General features: G+C 40.0%; 1 protein-coding gene across 2 annotated transcripts in view; it reads left to right on the top strand.

The window, feature by feature from the left end:
• The window catches only part of TMEM161B (transmembrane protein 161B), a 42,712-nt gene that overhangs the window by 5,955 nt on the left and 16,131 nt on the right, over window positions 1–20,626 (top strand). For both annotated transcript variants that reach the window (XM_088457946.1, XM_088457947.1), the window contains exons 2-4: window positions 3,324–3,397; window positions 15,779–15,882; window positions 17,700–17,786. In XM_088457946.1, the coding sequence (XP_088314072.1) occupies window positions 3,395–3,397; window positions 15,779–15,882; window positions 17,700–17,786 (194 nt within the window). In that variant the 5' untranslated portion in view covers window positions 3,324–3,394. The remainder of the gene's footprint in view (window positions 1–3,323; window positions 3,398–15,778; window positions 15,883–17,699; window positions 17,787–20,626) is intronic.

Here is a 20,626-nt window from a genome sequence, read left to right on the forward strand (position 1 = left end):
CATTTAGGAGCAAATGCTGATCATTATTTACTCCCATATGTTACCAGATTTTCATCCCAACCAATCAACTAGTTTGGCTGGTTGGACAGATAATCTTTAGATGTGTGGCCAGCTTTAGCATTCTCTCAATCAGCTTGATGAGGTAGTCTCCTGGAATGGTTTTGAATTAACAGGTGTGCCTTATCAAGAGTCAATCTGTGGAATTACTTGCCTTCTTAATGTGTTTGAGACAATCAGTTATGTTGTGCAGAGGTAGAATTGTACACAGTGGACACCACTATTTGACTACTGTTGTAATCCATATTATGGCACCAACCACTCAACTCAGTAAAAAAATGGCTCTCATGAGGACCGCCCCAGGATAGGAAGACCAAGAGTTACCTCTGTTGCAGAGGATAAGTTCTTTAGAGTTACCAGCCTCAGAAACCGCTACTTAACAGCACCTCAGATTATAGACCACATAAAGTCTTCACAGAGTTCAAGTAGCAGACAAATCTCAACATCAACTGTTCAGAGGAGACTCTGTGAATTAGGCCTTCATGGTCGTATTGCTGCAAAGAAGCCACTACTGCGGATGAACAACAAGAAGAAGAGAATTGTTTGGGCCAAGAAATACAAGGAATGTACATTAGACCAGTGGAAATCTATACTTAAGCCTGAGGAGTCCAAATTTGAGATTTTTGGTTCCAACCACCGTATCTTTGTGAGACGCAGAGAAGGTGAGCAGATAGTTTCTGTTCCCACTGTGAAGCATGGGGTAGGAGATGTGATGGTGTGGGGGTGCTTTGCTGGTGACACTTTTGGTGATTTATTCAAAATTCAAGGCACACTTAACCAGCATGGCTACCACAGCATTCTGCAGCGCCTACTGGGACCATCATTTGTTTTTCAACAAGACAATGACCCCAAACACACATCCAGGCTATGTAAGGGCTACTTGAACAAGAAGGAAAGTGATGGAGTGCTGCGTCAGATGACCTGGCCTCCACAATCACTCGACCTAAACCCAATTGAGCTGGTTTGGGATGAGTTGGACCGCAGAGTGAAGGAACAGCAGCCAACAAGTGCTCAGCACCTCTGGGAACTCCTTCAAGACTGTTGGAAAACCATTCCAGGAGACTACCTCATGAAGCTGATTGAGAGAATGCCAAGAGTGTGCAAAACTGTCATCCAAGCAAAAGGGGGCTACTTTGAGGAATCTAAAATATAAAACATATTTTGATTAGCTTAACAATTTTTTGTTTACAACATAATTCCATATGTGTTCTTTCATAGTTTTGATGTCTTCAGTATTAATCTACTATGTTGAAAATAATAAATAAACAAAAACCATTGAATGAGAAGGTGTGTCCAAACTTTTGACTGGTACTGTATATGTGTGGGTGTGTGTGGTGTGTGTGTATGTATGTGTATATATATATATATATATATATATATTTATTGCAGGCTGAACCCCGGCACTCACCAGTCCTTTAGGTGATGAACTTGCTCTGGTGCCCTCCAATAGGGTGATAATTCTCCATAAATAATCCAATATATCCAAAAAGCGGCACTCAGAGACTTGAAAGTAGCAAAGAAAGGACCCCCTCCGGGGTAACTTTATTCAGTCATGGTCGACGTTTCGGGGAGCTTGTCCCCTTTCTCAAGATATATATATATATATATATATATATATATATATATATATTTGTCACTGTATGTTGCTTTTCTATTCACTTTCAGTTTAGACTTCTAAGTTATCTCAATTCCGTGGACCACATGGAAGACTAATTTATATAATAATAGGAATCTGTGGGTTTGCCATTGTTTGATACTTTGTATTTTATCAATCTACATTGCTGCTAGTAGCTCACTGTTTTCTCAGTCATTTATTTTGGTTTATTGTATTTCTTTACAGTGCTTATCTTAACTTTCTTCTCAGTGCTTCCTGTATTTTTATATATTGTAGCTATAATGGATTTATTTACAAAGTGTCAGCTTGCAAAATCCAAAAATTGGGCAATGATTTTAATAGCACGTTTTGCTTGTTAAAGCATTGCCCCTTCAAATTTAGTAAATAAAAACCCTTAGTATTTTTTTTTCTGTATTCCTTATATCCTCAGAAACATCTGATTTCTCAGTTTATTGTACTCTTATAAGGCATTGTTACTGTTTAGGTTTACATTATCCAGTGATGTGATTTGCCATCACTTGCATTGTATTCTCATACACTTCCATTCAGTGTATCCTCATTCTCACCCCTTGTAGGGGTATTCAATATGGGAGCGAAAACATTGTTTTTGCGTTAATATCGCACTTTTGACGTAATTATCGCAGCTTTGACTTTTACACCGTATTCAATTTCAAAGACTTATTATCGCAGGTTCGAAAAGTCTTTGATAAAAAACGGGGATAACTTTTCCCATTGAATAGGTGTCGAAAAAAAGTGCAGAATTGGGGTTTAGGGGTGCAGGCTTAAAAAAAATAGACTGCACCCCTGGGAATGACATTTAAAAAAAAGTTTAAAGTTTAACAATAGGGAAATAGGTTCAGGGCTATTCTGCAAGTATGCGGCAGGTGTTTTCTAGAATAAATTTATAGCGGCAGGTGCACAATTGCAGAATTTTTAAAGACTTACTTTAGGGTCATCAAAATATGCTAGTACCCATTTTCATGTACCCCAAATTTGATGGGACTACTTAAAAAAAACGAAAAAAATAACCTAAGTGCTCTTCTGCATCACTTCTTCAATGTCGGGAAAAAACACCTGCTGCGGCTATTTAAAGCCCCGACTTTCAATTACAGGCTAAAACGGGGGTACCCATAGTGATCCCCCCATGTTTTTACAACTTTAGGGGGTTCCTACAATTTTTTTAAGGAAAAATTCGTAACTTTACGCAAATCCAACTTCGGAGTCTCCCGTTTTCGTTAATTTCATATTGAATACGGGGATAAGCGGGCGCGCGCCCGATACTTTAACGCAGGTAAAAACTCCGATATGAAATGTAAACTTCGACAGCGAAGTTTACGTTTCATATTGAATACCCCTCTTGGTTTTGAATCTGCTGTATCCCGTTTCTCCATACCTGGTGTTTATTTTGTGATAGTACATGAACCATGTGATATACTTTCTCTGCATGCATAGTTTTTGGATTTGAATCTGGAGAGGTCAGTATACTGCATCCAGGACTCTAGCAAGGTCTTTCTCAACCCTCCTCTTAGTAATTTGCCTCTATATACTACATTAGAATTCCAATTTAAGTTTGTTCTAATTATGGAATTATCTCTAAATGTTTAATTCATTTTTTTTTTTTACCTTCACCATTTACTTTTGTCTGTTTTAGAATTCATTTATGATATCCGAAGAAAAGTTTGCGTTTTTAAAAGTCGTGGAGAACAAGTCTTCAGCGGAAAGATGGTATGGCCATATCATTTTAAATCTTTGTATGTCCGGTTTATTCTTAGAAATGAGGCTTGCAATTAATATACATTTTAACTAACCTGAGACATAGTTAAAAAAAAAAAAAAAGTTAAGTATTTCTTGTGATTGGCTTTAAAAGGAAATTCCGCTGCTTCAGAGGTTTTCAACTCCAGTTCTCCAGTACCTTCAGCTGGGCATGTTTTCTGTCTATGGAAACAGGAGGAATAACTACTCACCAGCAAATAGACGAAATGCCTTGCGCATGATTAAAGAAATCCTGACACCCTGACCCGATGGGGGTACTTTAGGGCTGTAGTTAAAAAAAGCTTGCTCAATCTTATTAATATAAATCTTCTTTTGCCTGTATGGCACTACAAAGTGCATGCCATGCTGTACTGGCATTGGCAGTACAACTGTACATCACTACTTATAAGGTACAAAAATATATATATAATGTGTTCATTCTAGCACCCTGCACAACCCGTGCATGTCCCCCTGCCTGCCTGGGGTGTTGCTAATGCACCAGATTGCTGAGATACAGACCAGGGTTTGCTAGAAGCACCAGAGATATGTATAGATATATATATATATATTAATGGTTGCTTATACAGTACTTTCATTTTTTTTTTTTTTTTGTATAGCAGCAGCTCACCTGTGCAAGTACCACCTTTGATTAATGCAGTCTGTGTGGAAATCTCTCATGTCTGCTATATATCAGACAATAAATCCAAAGTATATACAGTCTAATTCTGTGGCAACAGATGCAAGTTGTTTTATTGAGATGGACATTTTTCACATCTGACTCTTTTTCTCCATTAATCTTTCATCTGAAATATTGTAGCTAATCTTTTCGCTGTGGCTTCTAGTACAGTGGTTCTCAAACTCGATCCTCAGGACTCCACAAAGGTCACGTTTTCCAGTTCACCCAGCAGGTGCACAGGTGTATTCATTCACTGACACATTTTAAAAGATCCACAGGTGGAGATAATTTTCACTTGCAATTCTGTGAGAAGACCTGGAAAACATGCACTGTTTGGGGTCCCGAGGACCGAGTTTGAGAACCTGATTTCTAGTTACATGGACTAACTTCGACAGGTAGTGAGTGCTATGGTAGTCTAGTGGTCCGTGTACATGTATGTCATGTTACATTTTTCTTTTACATGCAATTTCATGTTAGGCTTTTGCAGTGCCCGAATCTTGTTTGTGGTTATTTGCTGGTTATTTCCTTCCAGATTTGTGGCATAACCGTAGAGAGGTGCAAAAAGAAAGGAGAGCTGAGTAAAATAAAATAGTAACCCCATACGTTCCTGGAACAAAGATGCAGGGCTCATCGTGGCTTATTTTATAACATGCTGCAAAGTAGAGTAATTACTTTGGCTTTAATGACTGTGACTGCACTAATGCTGGGTACACACTGACAGATACATTGGCCGATCACTTGTTCGGGCCAGTGTGTACCCGCGATATGTCGGTGAACGTCGCCGTTCACAGACATATCGCATTGGCTGTGCTGTACAGCTGATGGACAGATGTCTGCAGACCGCCTGTACACACACAGCGGCAGCCGCGGGGAGGGGGTGCGGAACACGCCCCCCTGCCGCCGGGACCCGAGGGCATAAGCAGATAATGTCTGTTCAGTGTGTATGAACGACCATCATCTGCAGATATATCACTCGATCTGCTGATATGTCAGGTGTGTACCTACCTTAAGCCACTAAAATCTGATATGTGATTCAGTTACAACACATCTTTGTGGTGCAGTGTGCTTTGTACTATGTTATTTAAGTTAGGTAAGTTGTTTTAATTAAATTTTGTAAAATATTTGGCTAACTTGTCACTGCAAGAGAGACCACATAATTAAAGGGTTTCGGACTATAGACAGACAGTAATAGTTAGACAATGTCTAGATCGACACCAGATGTTAGACAGTTAATAGTTAGACAAGGATAAAAGTTTGATGCAGACAAAAGTCAGACGTACAAAAGATCGACAGGGTCAAAAGTTCGACATGAAAATGGTCGACACTTTATTTATTTTTAAGGTTAGGGTTAAGGTTAGGCACTTACTGGAGGGTTAGGGTTAGGCACCAGGAGGGAGGGTTAGGCACTTACTGGAGGGTTAGGCACCAGGAGGGAGGGTTAGGCACTTACTGGAGGGTTAGGGTTAGGCACCAGGAGGGAGGGTTAGGCACTTACTGGAGGGTTAGGGTTAGGCACCAGGAGGGAGGGTTAGGCACTTAGGGGAGGGTTAGGGTTAGGCACTAATGGGAGGGTTACTGTTAGGGTGAAGATTAGGGCTAAAAAACAAAAAAATAATTTTCGACCATTTTTGTGTCGACCATTTTCATGTCGAACTTTTGACCCTGTCGACTTTTTGTACCTGTCGAACTTTTTACATGCCTAACTTTAATGTGTCTGACTTTTGTTTGTGTCTAACTTTTTTTCCCTGTCTAAAGGCCCCCATACATCAGAGATTGATTGCAGCAATTGTGCAATTTGCAATCGATTGTGTATAAAAATCTTTCCCTTTTTCAATCGATTGTGGCAATTCTGCAATCGATTGAAAAAGGGAAAGATTTTTATACACAATCGATTGTAAATTGCTGCAATCGCTGATATAAGGGGGACTTAACTATTGACTGTCTAACATCTGGTGTCTATCTAGACACTGTCTGACTAACTACTGTCTATCTCTTATACCACACCCATAATTAAATTGCATTGCAATCAAGATGTTTGTTGTATTGCAGATTTGTTCATTTAAATTCTGCTTATAAGGTACAAATATCCAGTCAACTGTATGGTATAGTGTTCATGGTTTCATGGTTTTTTTGTTTTTTTTTCTTTTGTTTGTTGGTTAGCTAATTAAAGGTGTAACCCCTTTATTGTCGTTGGTTAGTTTTCTTTGAGATGCATGTGATCTTTGATATAAAGAAAGACCCCATTAACATGGAATGTGATTTTTCTTGATTGTTTGGTCCTCGGAGTCTAAAGTCTGTACAATCCTTTCAGTAGGTCTGATTTCTGTGCTCTTAAGGTCCCCACACACGGTACATTATTTTTACACGGTTTGTCCGTTTTCGATCGATTGGAACGAACAATCGTTTGAAAAGTGCAGTATGTGGGTAATATCACGATGCCGATGCTGATCATGGTGGCTGATCTTTTGAACCTGCAGAAAGATATCGACCTATCTTTCACGATATGGCACACATCGTTTCGTGTGTATGCACAATGAACGATGCGACGGACGATTTGTTGTCACTGATCCTGGACATTCCCCTCCATCATTTTGTGCCAGCCGACGGAGAGACAGAAGATGTATCGTGAGGTTGTTTGCTGCAAACGATATATCGTTAACTATTTGCAGTTGTTAAAGACCCATCTATATCGTTTGGTTGTTTGTACAATCGTTCCATTTGCAGGCACAATATCGTTTGTTCAGGAGTTCAAAGGAAATTGCAACAGAGATTGGATCGCTTGCAAATCCTACCGTGTATAGGCCCCTTTAGAGTAGTGCTAATTCTACACTTTCTTTATTGTTCTTTCCAAGATCAAACTATTTGAATCTGCTTAACCTGTTGTAAAAAAGTGCATAACATAATTTATGTTTAGGTGTTTTTCTTTGTCTGTTTTTTTGTTTTACTTGTTTTGTGTGTTTCAATAGTATTTTTTTTTATTTATAGTATTTTTTTTTTATTTATATTTTTTTATTTTTTACATTTTAAAGGGCAGTTTTGACAGAATACTGCAGCAATGAAAATCTAATATCCAGGCGGCATTATTACGTGTAATATCCTCTCACTGGGCCTGACATAGAGGTGGACGCAGTGACCATGTTTGTGCAGTTGAGGGATGTTCTGCTACTGTGCTGCTCAAATAGTCAGATAACCTCATACTGCACACCTGACGTGAGCACACAAAGAGGCCGTTTTCCGGGCGTGTTATGGTGTCGGGGGTATGTAAATGCATTCGGCTGCTTTCTCCTTCACAGCACCCCAGCCACAGGGGCCATTTGTTGATTCATTGCACGACTCTGAGGGGTTGATTTAGCGTTGGGAGAAAAGCACCTTTTCAAAACCATCTTGCACTGCCCCAGGTGGGGCAGAGATTTAGAGTTGGGAGCTGTGTCTCCTAGCTTAACTCTAAATTACACTGTTACATTACAGCTGTCCAGCATTTGTGGGCTACATGCAAAAGCAGCCAGCATTTACCACACATGCACAAAAATATATATATTTGCACCTCTTGCATTGCAACATGGTTTGTCTAGGTGCAAAGTAGTTCCAATTTTTTTGCTTTGTGCCCAACTCCGAATAAGCCCCTACTTTTTTTTTTTTTTCTTTTCATTTGTGTTAGAGTGAGAAAGTTGTGATGTTTTCATGCTGCTTGTGAACGTTACTTGAAGGAATTGTCAGTGTTCTGTGTGGTCATTGTGATTTCCTTGGTTTTGCTAAGAACTCCTTTTCCCTGACCTTGTACTAAGCAGACCTACCTTCATTATAGTATTCACCTTGCTGATAACATTTTTCTGCTCTGCCTCTCTGACAAACCTCTCTAACTTGTGTGATATAAGTAATCACATCCTTCATCAGTTTCATATTTGCCTTTGCACTTTATTGTAATACGCACACTTCATAAAACAATGCTCATTTATTAGAAAGTAAAAGTTCTGCTATTTACTTTATTGCCTGCAAACTCTTCTAACCTTGGCCATGTTTGTCTTGGGCACACTGCAGCAATACTGTTGTCCATTTATTGAGTACAGTGTGATATGGAAACTTTCAACTTGGGTAAAACTATTCCTTCACCTTTATAGTAGTATTTCTCTGTTTTTTCAGTTTGTGCGCCAGACAGACAGGTCCCCATTGGCGCATGAAGTAACGATTTCTGTATAATACCAATAATGCATTTGGTGATGTTTGATCTAACCATATAAATACTCTCCATTACAACTTAGACTACACTTCAGCATTGATATACTGTGCCTCAAGTAGTGTGTGTGTACCATATAGCTAAGCCCACCATTGTGTTTGTACACTGCGGCCTGCGGGTGGGGAAGGCACAGGGCAAGCTGTTTTAGAGGTGGAACCCATATTTACATCACAAGTCATCCAGACAGTTTAATAAGGCACCATGTAATTTTTATTTTTTTTAAATAGAAAATATACTCTGTGTATGACGCCTAGGATACATAGTCTGCACATATACGTGGCCGGCAATTTTTTAGAATGCTTTTTTAAGAAGCCCTATTTATCTAAAAAGGACATTTAACAGCTGCATGCGATACCAGTACCAATAACCAAGGGCTTGTACATTGTACTTTTGTTTGCGTTACTGGTGCTAATAAGAAACATAATTGTACAAAAGAGTGTGACAGGATGTATGTTGATGCTTAGTTGCAAAGTCTGTCACACTCAAATCAGGGTCTTTTGGTGCAATGTGAGCGCATGAGTATGAGCGCATGAGTATGAGCGCACATCTGTAGGTGGAACTACACAATACATAGGTGTATGAGCACACATCTGTGTATGGAACTACACCATACATGGGTATATGAGCGCACATCTGTAGGTGGAACTACACAATACATAGGTGTATGAGCACGCATCTGTGTATGGAACTACACCATACATAGGTGTATGAGCACACATCTGTAGGTGGAACTACACAATACATAGGTGTATGAGCACACATCTGTGTATGGAACTACACCATACATAGGTGTATGAGCACACATCTGTAGGTGGAACTACACAATACATAGGTGTATGAGCACACATCTGTGTATGGAACTACACCATACATAGGTATATGAGCGCACATCTGTAGGTGGAACTACACAATACATAGGTGTATGAGCACGCATCTGTGTATGGAACTACACCATACATAGGTGTGTGAGCACACATCTCTAGTTGGAACTACACAATACATAGGTGTATGAGCACACATCTGTAGGTGGAGCTACACAATACATAGGTGTGTGAGCGCACATCTGTAGGTGGAACTACACCATACATAGGTGTGTGAGCACACATCTGTAGGTGGAACTACACCATACATAGGTGTGTGAGCACACATCTGTAGGTGGAACTACACCATACATAGGTGTATGAGCACACATCTGTAGGTGGAACTACACCATACATAGGTGTGTGAGCGCCCATCTGTAGGTGGAACTACACCATACATAGGTGTGTGAGCGCACATCTGTAGGTGGAACTACACCATACATACAGTTTATTAGGAATAATTTTCTAGTACTTGGTATGACCCCTCTTTGCCCCCAGAATAGCCTGAATTCTTTGTGATATGGAATCAACAAGACGCTGGAAATATTTTGACCTACGCTAACATGACAGCATCTCATTGTTGCTGCAGATGTGTTTAATCTATATTCACACTGCAAATCTCCCACTCTACCACATCCCAAAGGTCCTCTATTGGACTGAGATCTGGTGACTGGAGACTAGTGGCGTACACTGAACTTCTTGTCATTTTCGTGGAAAAAAAACTTGGTGACACTGCACGTTATCTGCTGGAAGCCAGGGTTGTGGAGTCAGTACACTAAACCTTCTAATCTGACTATTTTAGTACTGTCCAACTTCTTCTTGAATAGCAAATGTATATTATAAGTAGGGATGTGCAGGCTCAGATTAGTTCGGAATTTCCCACCAACTTCAAATTTTTCCCGTCAAAAATCGTGTCTCAGAAAGAGGCAAAACGTCATCTTTCATGGACAAACATCATCATTCCTGGACAAAAGTCCATGAAAGATGACGTTTTGCCTCTTTCTGAGACCCGATTTTTGGCGGGAAAAATTTGAATTTGGCGGAAAATTCCGATCTAATCTGAGCGTGCACATCCCTACTTATAAGCAACAAGTTTACTGTTGTAAAATGGTAGCACAAGGCATTGTCTTCACAATCACATAAATCATCAGGCTACTTTGATTGAAAATAATGCACTATTTTCACTGCAAGCAAAACAAAATTGCATTTGTACTTGGTTTGCTAAAAAAAAAAATGCAATTTGCGCCAACTCTAAATTAGGGAAGTTATCATCTATCCCCGTACCACTTCCAACACGCCTGTACATGTGTTAATGCAATCGCTGATATTTATATTATAATCTACATTTTTATTTTGAAGCTGGAGTCAGTATATTTCTACCATCTCCGACTCCACAGTGGCAATTAAGTTGTTTTAAACACGGCTATTTCTTTTGGGCGCCCGACGGTGCAATTCAATTGTTGCTCATTTGGGTGTGATTAGCCGTAGCTGCGCACATTTTTGCTCGCAGTCTCCTGAGGTGGCGAGCAGAAATGTGCGATAATTTGGCTCTTTGGGCGCCCAAAGCAGTACTTTAGATGGGTTTAGCCACTTTGCGCATCTAAACCCGGTCCTTCTGGGCGCACAAACAAGGCATTCATGAACTATTGAATTGTTCCCATGGGTGCCAATCATGTTTGGGCATCCAAAAAAATTAATTGGATTGCTCCCCACAAACCCAACTCCACAGCCCTGTTACAAGCAGCTGTTAGATGTTGGGCAAACTGCGGTCATACAGACATGTACACTCTGGCATATAATTGGCATTAAGGACCCTAGCATTCCTCACAACATCACAACACCAGCCTGAACCATTCGCACAAAGCAGGATGGAACTATATATTTGTTAATTACGCCAAATGCTTGCCCTTCAGATCATAGGATACGATGCATAGAAGTGTATCACATTGTACTCAAAAGATCGTAGATCTCTCTGCAAAACCATGTGATCTGCGATCCAACTAGAGGACAGCGGGGACGCGCATTGGGGTTGCAGAGCACACAAAAAACACCTGTTTTCATAAGATTGGTCTGTACAACCTGTTGAAACTGTCCATATCGGGTAAACAAATCTTACCGTGTATAGGCACCCTTATTGTTGCCTTGTCAGCTTGAACCAGTCTGGCCATTTATATCATTTTAACATTTTTGCCCATAGAACTGCTTCTCACTGGATGTTTTTGTTTTGTCTACCATTATCTGCAAACTTATTAGGCATGAATATTCCAGGAGAGCAGCATTTTTAAGTTTCTGTTTACCATTAACCCTACAGCTCCAAAAATCATTCCACCTACATCACATTTTTTCCCAATTCTAATGTTTCATAAGAGCAAAAACTGACCCTCTTCAACATGTCTGCATTGTTTTATGCACTAAGTTGCTGACATTCGATTGTCTGATTAGATATTTGCCTTAATAAACAGCTGTGCTTAATAAAATGGACATTATTATTTCACGTTAAAAGCAAAGACCTGATGACTGTTTATACCACTAAGGGGCATATTCAATTAGCCGCGAAAAGTCGGCTAAGTTTCGCCTTCCGGACTTTCTGCCTACATCGCGAGTTTTTGGAGAAAAGTATTTTCGAGCGTGCGACTGCTTTTCGCCCAATTCAACTCCAAAGGACGCGAAAACGGGACCCGGCGAAACTACAGGCTAAAAGTGATGCAAGTTTTGGGGAAATCAGCCTGACACCCTCCAAAAGATGCACTGACATTGGGGATCACTATAGATACCCCCGAATAGCCCTGCTGAAGGTATTTGGGGCACTTTCATGTATAGCTCAATAGCTGATATTTAGCGTCTTTGCATAAGTGGTGAAGAATGGCATTAAGCAATATTTTTTCATCAAAATAACTAATCCCAGCAAATGTGGGGTACATGAAAATGGGTGCTAGCATATTTTAAAGTTGTTAAAGTGACTGAACTTTGTCCCCCAACTTTTGGGGTTTTTTTCACCCCCAAAATGAAAGTACTTTTTTGGGGTGTTGTAAAGTATTTTTTTTTTTTTTTTTTTTTACAGTTTACCTTGGGAGGAGTGTTCCAAGGGTGCTGGGGGGCTTTCAGAAGTGTGCACCCGAAAACCGCAATTCTGCACTTTTTTCGACTCCTATTCATAGGCGAATCTTTTTCACCTATTCCAATGCATTGACTTTCCGCACAGGCAAAAAGTCTTTGGAATTGAATACGGGCATACGTTTTTGCCAAGCGAGACTTTTTGCCGAAAATGGCTTATCGCGGGTGATTGAATATGGCCCTTAAAGCGGGTTACTTTTTATGTTTTTTGGGGTTTTTTTTAAACATGGAAACAGCCTGCACTATAAATGTTTGCTTAAACAGTTGTAACATTAGTGGAATTATCTTAATACCATGACAGGATTTGACAGGTGTATATTTATTTGACACCATGTTTAAAAAATCCCAAACTGTGCAGAACCACTTATGAATTATGTTCATGTTTACATATCACATATTGTAGTAATTTGGTCCTCCGGAAATTAAACTTTAATGATTAGGTACTGAGACTAAGCATATTATTATGGGTAAAACTGAAAAAGATTGCTGAGGGGTATAGTATCATGGCTTCTGCTAAGGGAGAGTCACTGCATTGTTCTGTTTTTTAGTTAATTTATTTTGTGGTTCCATAAGAGCATATTTTGTGTCAGGATCTTAAGGTGCATACACACGTAACGATTTTGTAACCAACGATTTTCTGTCAGATTTTCCCTTTGAAAAAGTGAACGATTTTTTGAACTATGAACGAATAATGTTCCTTCCCTTAATGAAAATCGTCATGTTGGACAGTCTGAAATGGACGATGAACGAGAACTACAAACGGGAGTGCGCATTTTGATTATCGTTTGTTATAACTCATAAACTGAACGATTTTTTTGAACGATTTAACGATAACGGCGTTGTTATAGACAAATCGTTCAAAAAATTGTTACGTGTGTATGCACCTTTAGCGTCAGGGTGCTCATCACTACAGAAGGCACATGCACTCTCTCTTCAATGAGACCACACCACATGCCTCTTCAGTGCCCCTCAGTCTTCTACCCACATTCCATCAGACCACACCACATGCTTCTGCAATGCCCATTAGACCACCCCTTATGCCCCTTCAGTAGCCTTCAGTCCATCAGAACACATCACATGCCCATCAGACCATGCCACATGCTCCTTCAGTGCCCCTCAGTCCTATCCACATGCTATTAAACAACCTATGGTCCTACACCGAAGTTCAGTGCTCCATAAAGTAACTGGCAGACCTGCATGCATCTCTCCAGCAGAGAGGGAGAGAGTAATGGTGGCCAACAGATAAGAGTGCAGTTTGATCAACAAGGTGTACTGCAATCAGAGGTGTCCAGAGTGGGAGCACCTGCTCACAGCAAACATCGGGGCTCTCTCTCTCTCTCTGCCAAGTCTCCCATGTCATGCAGGACTTGGTCTGGTTACTAGTGTGGTTTAGTGGACCTGCCTGGAGGAGGAGGGTAGCAACCACATTTGGGAAAGTGTCCAGAACTTTGCTGATTATCCAATCAGTGCAGCACTCCCTAAAAGGGCAGGGCAGCTTTTACCATTCACAAAACAGGCAGAGCATGGTGCTCTGCTAATACTGTGTAGTGGAAACACTAGGATCTCATAAGGTAGTGGTGTACAATGCAAGCTTCCGGAAACAGGTTTTTTTTTTTTTTTTTGTAAAGTCAGATTAAAAAAGAAACTTTGTTAATTCACGGGATTAAAAAACAGATCTCTTGCGATAGCTTTGTAACTTTTTCAAAAGAATGGGCTTTGAAATATCATTTAATAGTTGTTCTTGAATGAAACAATCTTTCTTGAATTTGGCAGAATGACTATAAATTTGCCGTGCCAGATGTTTTGCTTTATTTCCAAAGTGGACTTTGAGTTTTACTGGGAGTCAATTTGGAAGACTTGAAATTCAAAAATTATGCTGTTAAATATTTGCAAATTGGATTTAATTGACCTGTGACTTGGGTACTTGTAAACCGTAAGTGGTTACTTGGTATAATGCACTGTACATTTTAGTCTGTAATTCCTTCAAAGTTTGTACCCAGAGGCAATTTAAAAAAAAAATTGTAACATTGATGTTTTCACCTACCTAAACTTTCTACACCACATGGTCAAAAGTATTTGTACATCAGAGCAGGATGTACTTAGCTTATCAACATCGGCAATCCGATTGTAGGATAGTGGTACAGTATGTGGAACCAAGAATGCTAGTACAGGTTGAGTCTCCCATATCCAAAATGCTTGGGACCAGGGGTATTTTGGATAACGGAATATTCCGTATTTTGGAACAATTGTAAATCATAATGAAATATCTTAGGAATGGGACCCCAATATACACACAGAATGCATTTATGTGTTATATACACCTTATACACATAGCCTACAGCTCATTTTATACAATATTTTCAATAATTTTGTGGCTCAAGCAAAGTTTGTGTACATACATGAAATAAATTTGTTTCATTTACACCCTATACACACAGCCTGAAGGTAATTTTATACCATATTTTTAATAATTTGTGCCTTAGACAAAGTTTGTGTACATTGAACCATCAAAAATTAAAGGTTTTATTATCTAAGTCATGAAAAAATTATTCCGTATTTCGGAATATTTGTATATGGGAGACTCAACCTGTACTGCACTGCAAAGCATTGTGACCATCGTGCTGCTGTATGTAGGATAATTTATCTGTAAACTCCCCATGTGAAAAATACATTTGACAAATATGTTCATGTGATGAGTCTTGTCTGATGGATTAAACAGTCATTGTTAATCTAGAGGTTTGGTAATCCGCTTTATGCTGGCCACACACCTGTGATGCTGTGGCCACAATTAACCAAATAACTAGTCCAAGTAGGATCATTATTGGGCATGTTAGCAAACTTAGTCAGAAGGTTGTAGCTATTGTCCTTTGAATGCCGTCATAGGGGGGAATTCAATCATTTTTGCACGCCTGATCTCCCATTTAAAATAACTGTGTGATATTCAATTCTTGTGGAATTCGGGTGCCCAATAATTTTTGCACATGCCGCGCCCAAATGTGCCCGTCTAAACTATCGGGCGCGCACAAAAGCCGGACTTTTCGCACGTTTCTGCTTTCCACCTCAGGAGGGCACAAAAAACAATTGAATTCCCTGCATAAAATGATTACCTGCCCCCCGAATAATGCCAACCTACATGTATAGCCAAATTATACACTAGTGCTATCGCTCTTCAGCATGTTAGTGTCGTTAATATAATTTTGCAAACTCTTTATTTCATAGCAGTGAGAATTGAACCCACAACCTCAGCGCTTGAGGCAGTAATATTAACCTCTATGCCAACTATGGAGGCGCCTAAACTGTTTATCTAATAGCAAATATATTAATGACAGATATGTTGCTTCGCAAGTGTTAGGGGTACAGATAGGGTGCACATGGCCTGCCCGCGGTCAGCCTGGGGGAAAATGATTGAGACCCATAGCATATAGTAAATAATGTAGACCTAATTTGCCTTCTGCCCCCTTGTTCTGTAGGGTGTGATAGGTGTGCAGCTGGTCGTTACCATGGTGATGGCCAGCGTTCTGCAGAAGATCATACCACATTATTCTCTGGCTCGCTGGCTTCTCTGCAATGGCAGGTATTGTATCTATTTATATTAATGTAATACTGTTTTCTTCTGTTACCCATTTTTGTGTAAAATGTGAATATGACACAACAGACAAATCTAATCTGAGGTGCTTAAAGGCAGTGTCGAGTCTACAATTTGTTTACTGTGGAGGTGCTTCCCGTCTTTCTAGTGACTCCTCTTCACTGAAAGAGCCCCCAAACCCAGCACGGAAGGGCGAGAGCCCACTAATGCAGGACAAGTACACTTCATGATTTGCGTTTATTAGAGAGGGGACATAAGGAGGTTTGCTGAATATTTTTCCACTAACTCAGAAGTATTAGAGGCAACATTTTTATAAATAAACATCAAGGTGACTGATACAATGCTTTTGGCTACTGAAATCAATAGTAAGTTATAATTGATGTTCAAATGGTTCTAGTCTTCTTCAAATGAACAGTTTATAAATGTCTTTAGAGTTCAGCTGATCGAACTAAAGAAAATGCTCAGTATTTTAGGCTTTTATGTAACTAGTTACTTGTAAGAAACTTTAATAAAACGTCATCAGTAATGTTTAATTTTCTGAAAAGTAGGAATTTTGGCAACATTATATTTAGGTAACTTGTTTTACATAAATACATAAAAAAATAATAATTTTACAGTGGCGCTAAATTAAACTCCATCCATATTATAAACCTGCTAGGAATAATCATGTAGTTTCATAGTAACAAGCTGCTTGCCTCAATCACAAATCTTACATCCTAATGTAACTAAGTGCATTTATTTATTTTTATTTATTACCAGTTATTTATATAGCGCGCACACATTCCTCAGCGCTTTACAGAGAATATTTGGCCATTCACATCAGTCCCTGCCCCAGCGGAGCTTGCACTCTATGTTCCTTATCACATGCTCACACGCATACATACACACTATGGTTAATTTGTGTTGGGAGCCAATTAACCTACCAGTATATTTTTGGAGTGTGGGAGGAAACCAGAGCACCAGGAGGAAACCCACGCAAGCACAGGGAGAATATACAAACTCCACACAGTTAGGGCTGTAGCGAGTATCAAAACCTTTTAAAATAAAGTGTACCTTCTTTAGGGATACTTTTTTTTTTTTTTCCAAGAATTGCCAAAGTGTACATGCTGTCTTCAAAAGCAGTATTGATGCTTATAGCTAGCCCAAATCTGCATCAAATGGATCTGTTTTGTAAGCTGACCTGTCCATTTTTTAGGAAGTTGTGATATTGCTGAGGCACTGCCTTAATGCTATTGACACATGGCCAGACTTCTAGCAATGAGGTTTTGTTTCCTAGTTGACTCCTACATTGTCATTACTTTCTGCCCACAAAATGACGGCCTCCACATTGTCTTGGTGATAGGTCCACTTACAGCCTGTATACTGACCATATAATGTTTATGGATGTTTACTTGCCTGTCTAGAATGATAACACTAGTTCTTAGAGCCATTTATAACCCTGGGTATATAACTGGTCTTGAGGAATATAGGCTTCATGCTTCCGTTTCTTCTTAAACTAATTATGTGGAAATCAAATGACCGTATAGTACTATACAATAACTCATACAGTTACTGTAGATCATAGAGAGATATAGGTTCCTATTCTTGTAACACTAGGAATGTGTATGGATAGATCCATATACAGTGTTGCTGGTCATTTAAGAACCGTGTTCTAGAGATGCTTGTGCAGTCCTAATGGTTATTCCCTGGTTATTGAAACCAAGTTAAAATGCGTTGCCCTGATTTGTATGCTCTGTCTGTTATGGAACATGAACAGATTGATTTGTTTTTTTTTATTTGTTTGTGTTTTTTTTAAACACTTTCAGCTTATATTGGTACCAGCATCCGACAGAAGACGAGTTACGAACACTTGCTGGGAAGCAACAACTAAAAGGAAAGAGCAAAAAAGACAGGTAGTGTTTTTTTGTGAATGCAGTCAGTATCCGAGTCCCCCATGTACCACCTTCCCCAAGTAATACATATGTGTCCGAATACATCTATCCTCCGTGCGCTACAAGTCACGCTCCACATAATGCGGGAGCTCTGTGTGACTCGTTAGCGCTGAGCGTCTTTTTACCTCTTTTTACACCCGCAGTCACACAAAGAACATAGGCATGCTGCATGTCATTTTAATCAACAGAAGCTGCTTGTGCTACCTACTCACATCACTGTGTCGCATGTGAAGGTAAGTCGCACAAAAAGACGCTTGGTGCTACCAAGTCACGCCACGGTATGGCTGGACTAGTAGACTGGTTAACGCACAAGGAGGCTAGATGTATGAGAGGACACATCTGTAATTGCTGTTTACATTTTAGGGGAGATGTATCAAGCCTTTGAGAGAGAAAGTGGAGAAGTTGCAACCAATCAGCTCCTAACTGTCATTTCATAGACTGCACTAGATAAACTACCATTAGAAGCTGATTGGTTGCTTTTATCTATCTCCAAGGTTTGATAAATCGCCCCCTTTGTATATAAAGACCTTTAGAGTGTGAGCCAGGAGAATCATGGGACTGAGGTGCCAGCAGTGCCTAGCTGCCCAACTAGCACATATTTTTCCAAATGGATTGAAGGGATCCATGCACTTTCTGCTCTGTCTTAGCAGCACTTGCTGTCACTGCATTTTGCTGCACTTATCCAAACCTAAGAATGCTAAGCACTGAGTCTGGATGAGCCCAACAGAGGCACTTTTCTCTAGGGATGGCCATTGGAAACCGATGGTTGGCAACCAGCTATGTTTCTGATCCAATGGAGATGCTGTTTCCATTCGATGAAGGGATTCCCACCATCACATGCTTCTCTCAGATGACTGCTGTCCAATGACCATCCCTACATTCACTGTCCCGCAGCTTGAAAGCCATTTGAAACTAATGAATGCTCATCATTAGCTTTGAATGACCCCGTAAATCTACTGAGCCTTTTAAAGCTGCATTCAACATTTTTTTTTCTTTTTAGTGACAAGTAAAGTACCTTTTTCATTATGCTTCAAAAAAAATATGAGATCCATAACATCAAGAAATAAACACAGTTTTTGAATTTTTTTAAACCATATGCTTATCTGTTTTTAAGTATTTGAGTCTGTGATATTGAAATGTAGACTTCCTTAAACCTAAACATGTGGGATATCCTATTAAACCTGTTATACAAGGTGTGGCTATTAAATAACGAAACTGTACTTGTAAAAAATCAACTATACTGCGTGAGTTCAAAGGGAATGGGGGAACATTAACCTTGGACTATCCCGAAACGGTTTTGCAAGTTTCACCTCTCTAATGCCGTGTATCCACTATCCGATTACATAGAGCGATTGCACGATTACGACATCGTAATCGTGCAATCGTTCAGTAATCGGCCACACATCGGGGATGTAGCTGTCTGAAACGACCAACGACCAGCGATGTGCGCTCCCGCTGGTCATTTCCGACATCAATCATCGCCCTAACATGTTGAGCATGTTAGGGGATGTTTGATGGGCCTACACTGAATGACTGACCGTTCAGTGTAGGCACAGCACAGACTGTGAAATGACTGTACGATTACAATGTCGTGATTGTGCAGATGTTTCTATGTCTGCTAGTGGATGTACCCCTTAACACAGATAGTTTGCTGTCACACACAAGAAGTTGTGTTTCTGATGTGCGTCATTTTTAATATCTTATTTCTGGCCTGTGAAATGTAGGATTTTGTATGCTCACTAGTGCCAAAATGTGGGGATCTTTAACATTTTTTTAAACCCTTATAACGCAAAACTAAAAATATTTGTGAGACTCTGTTATAGTATTAAATCTGTACTGGGTATAAAAGTAAATGTTACGGTGATTTGCATTGCATCAGGTGACATGGAATGGCTCTGCTTGTTGTTTGGTATCTCTACAGCATATGGCTGACAATTGGGGGCTGTCTACAGAGCATATGGCTGGCAGGTAGTGGTTATCTGTGCAATGTATTACAAGTAAAGGGTATATCACTGCATTATATAACTGGCTTTGTGAGGGAATTTCTCTGGACTATATCACCGGCAATCATTACCTTTTGTGCAGTATTTGTATTTTGGGCCTCTGCAATATATAGATGGCAATGGGGGATTTCCTTGTACATTATATGACAAGCAGTTGTGGGAGTGGTCTCTGCAATATTGGCTGTGAATGGCGAGTATGCTCTAGACTCCTGCAGGGCTGGCCAGTAAGTGGCCTTCCAGCTTCTGTCATCTGTTTGAAAAATGACAGTTGGGAGCTGATTGGCTGGAGCTCCATTTATCATACACAATGGGCTCGATTCTATTCAGCGCGATGTAAATAGCTCCGGGAGTGAGCTCCCGGAGCTATTCAATACACCGCGCTGACAAGTCCGACTAATGATTTCTTCTCTCATCCCTCCGGGGATGAGAGAAGAAATCCAACAAAAGTCCCGGCGCGAGTCTGTTTTCTGCCCTTAGCGCCGGGAAAACAGCCTCGCGCCGGGAAGTTAGGTCGGGGAATGCCCGTTATCGCGCCTAAACACCCTGTTTAAGGCGCGATAACGAGCCTTCCCCGACCTATCAGCGCGATGAATTGAATAGCTCCGGGAGCTATCTCCTGGCGCTATTTACATCGCGCTGAATTGAATCGTGCCCAATGAGTTTTAAAAAGTGTTGCATATGATACAACACATTGAAAAATGGGCCGCCTAAGATTGATCATAGATTTTAGAACTCTTTGCAATGTGCCACATTTAGATTTGTGCCACAAAGGAAAGTGGTTGTTTTCTAGCTATAGGT

The sequence above is a fragment of the Taudactylus pleione genome, unplaced genomic scaffold (assembly GCF_031769625.1).
Source record: "Taudactylus pleione unplaced genomic scaffold, aTauple2 ptg000792l, whole genome shotgun sequence".
Classification (NCBI taxonomy): Eukaryota; Metazoa; Chordata; class Amphibia; order Anura; family Myobatrachidae; genus Taudactylus; species Taudactylus pleione.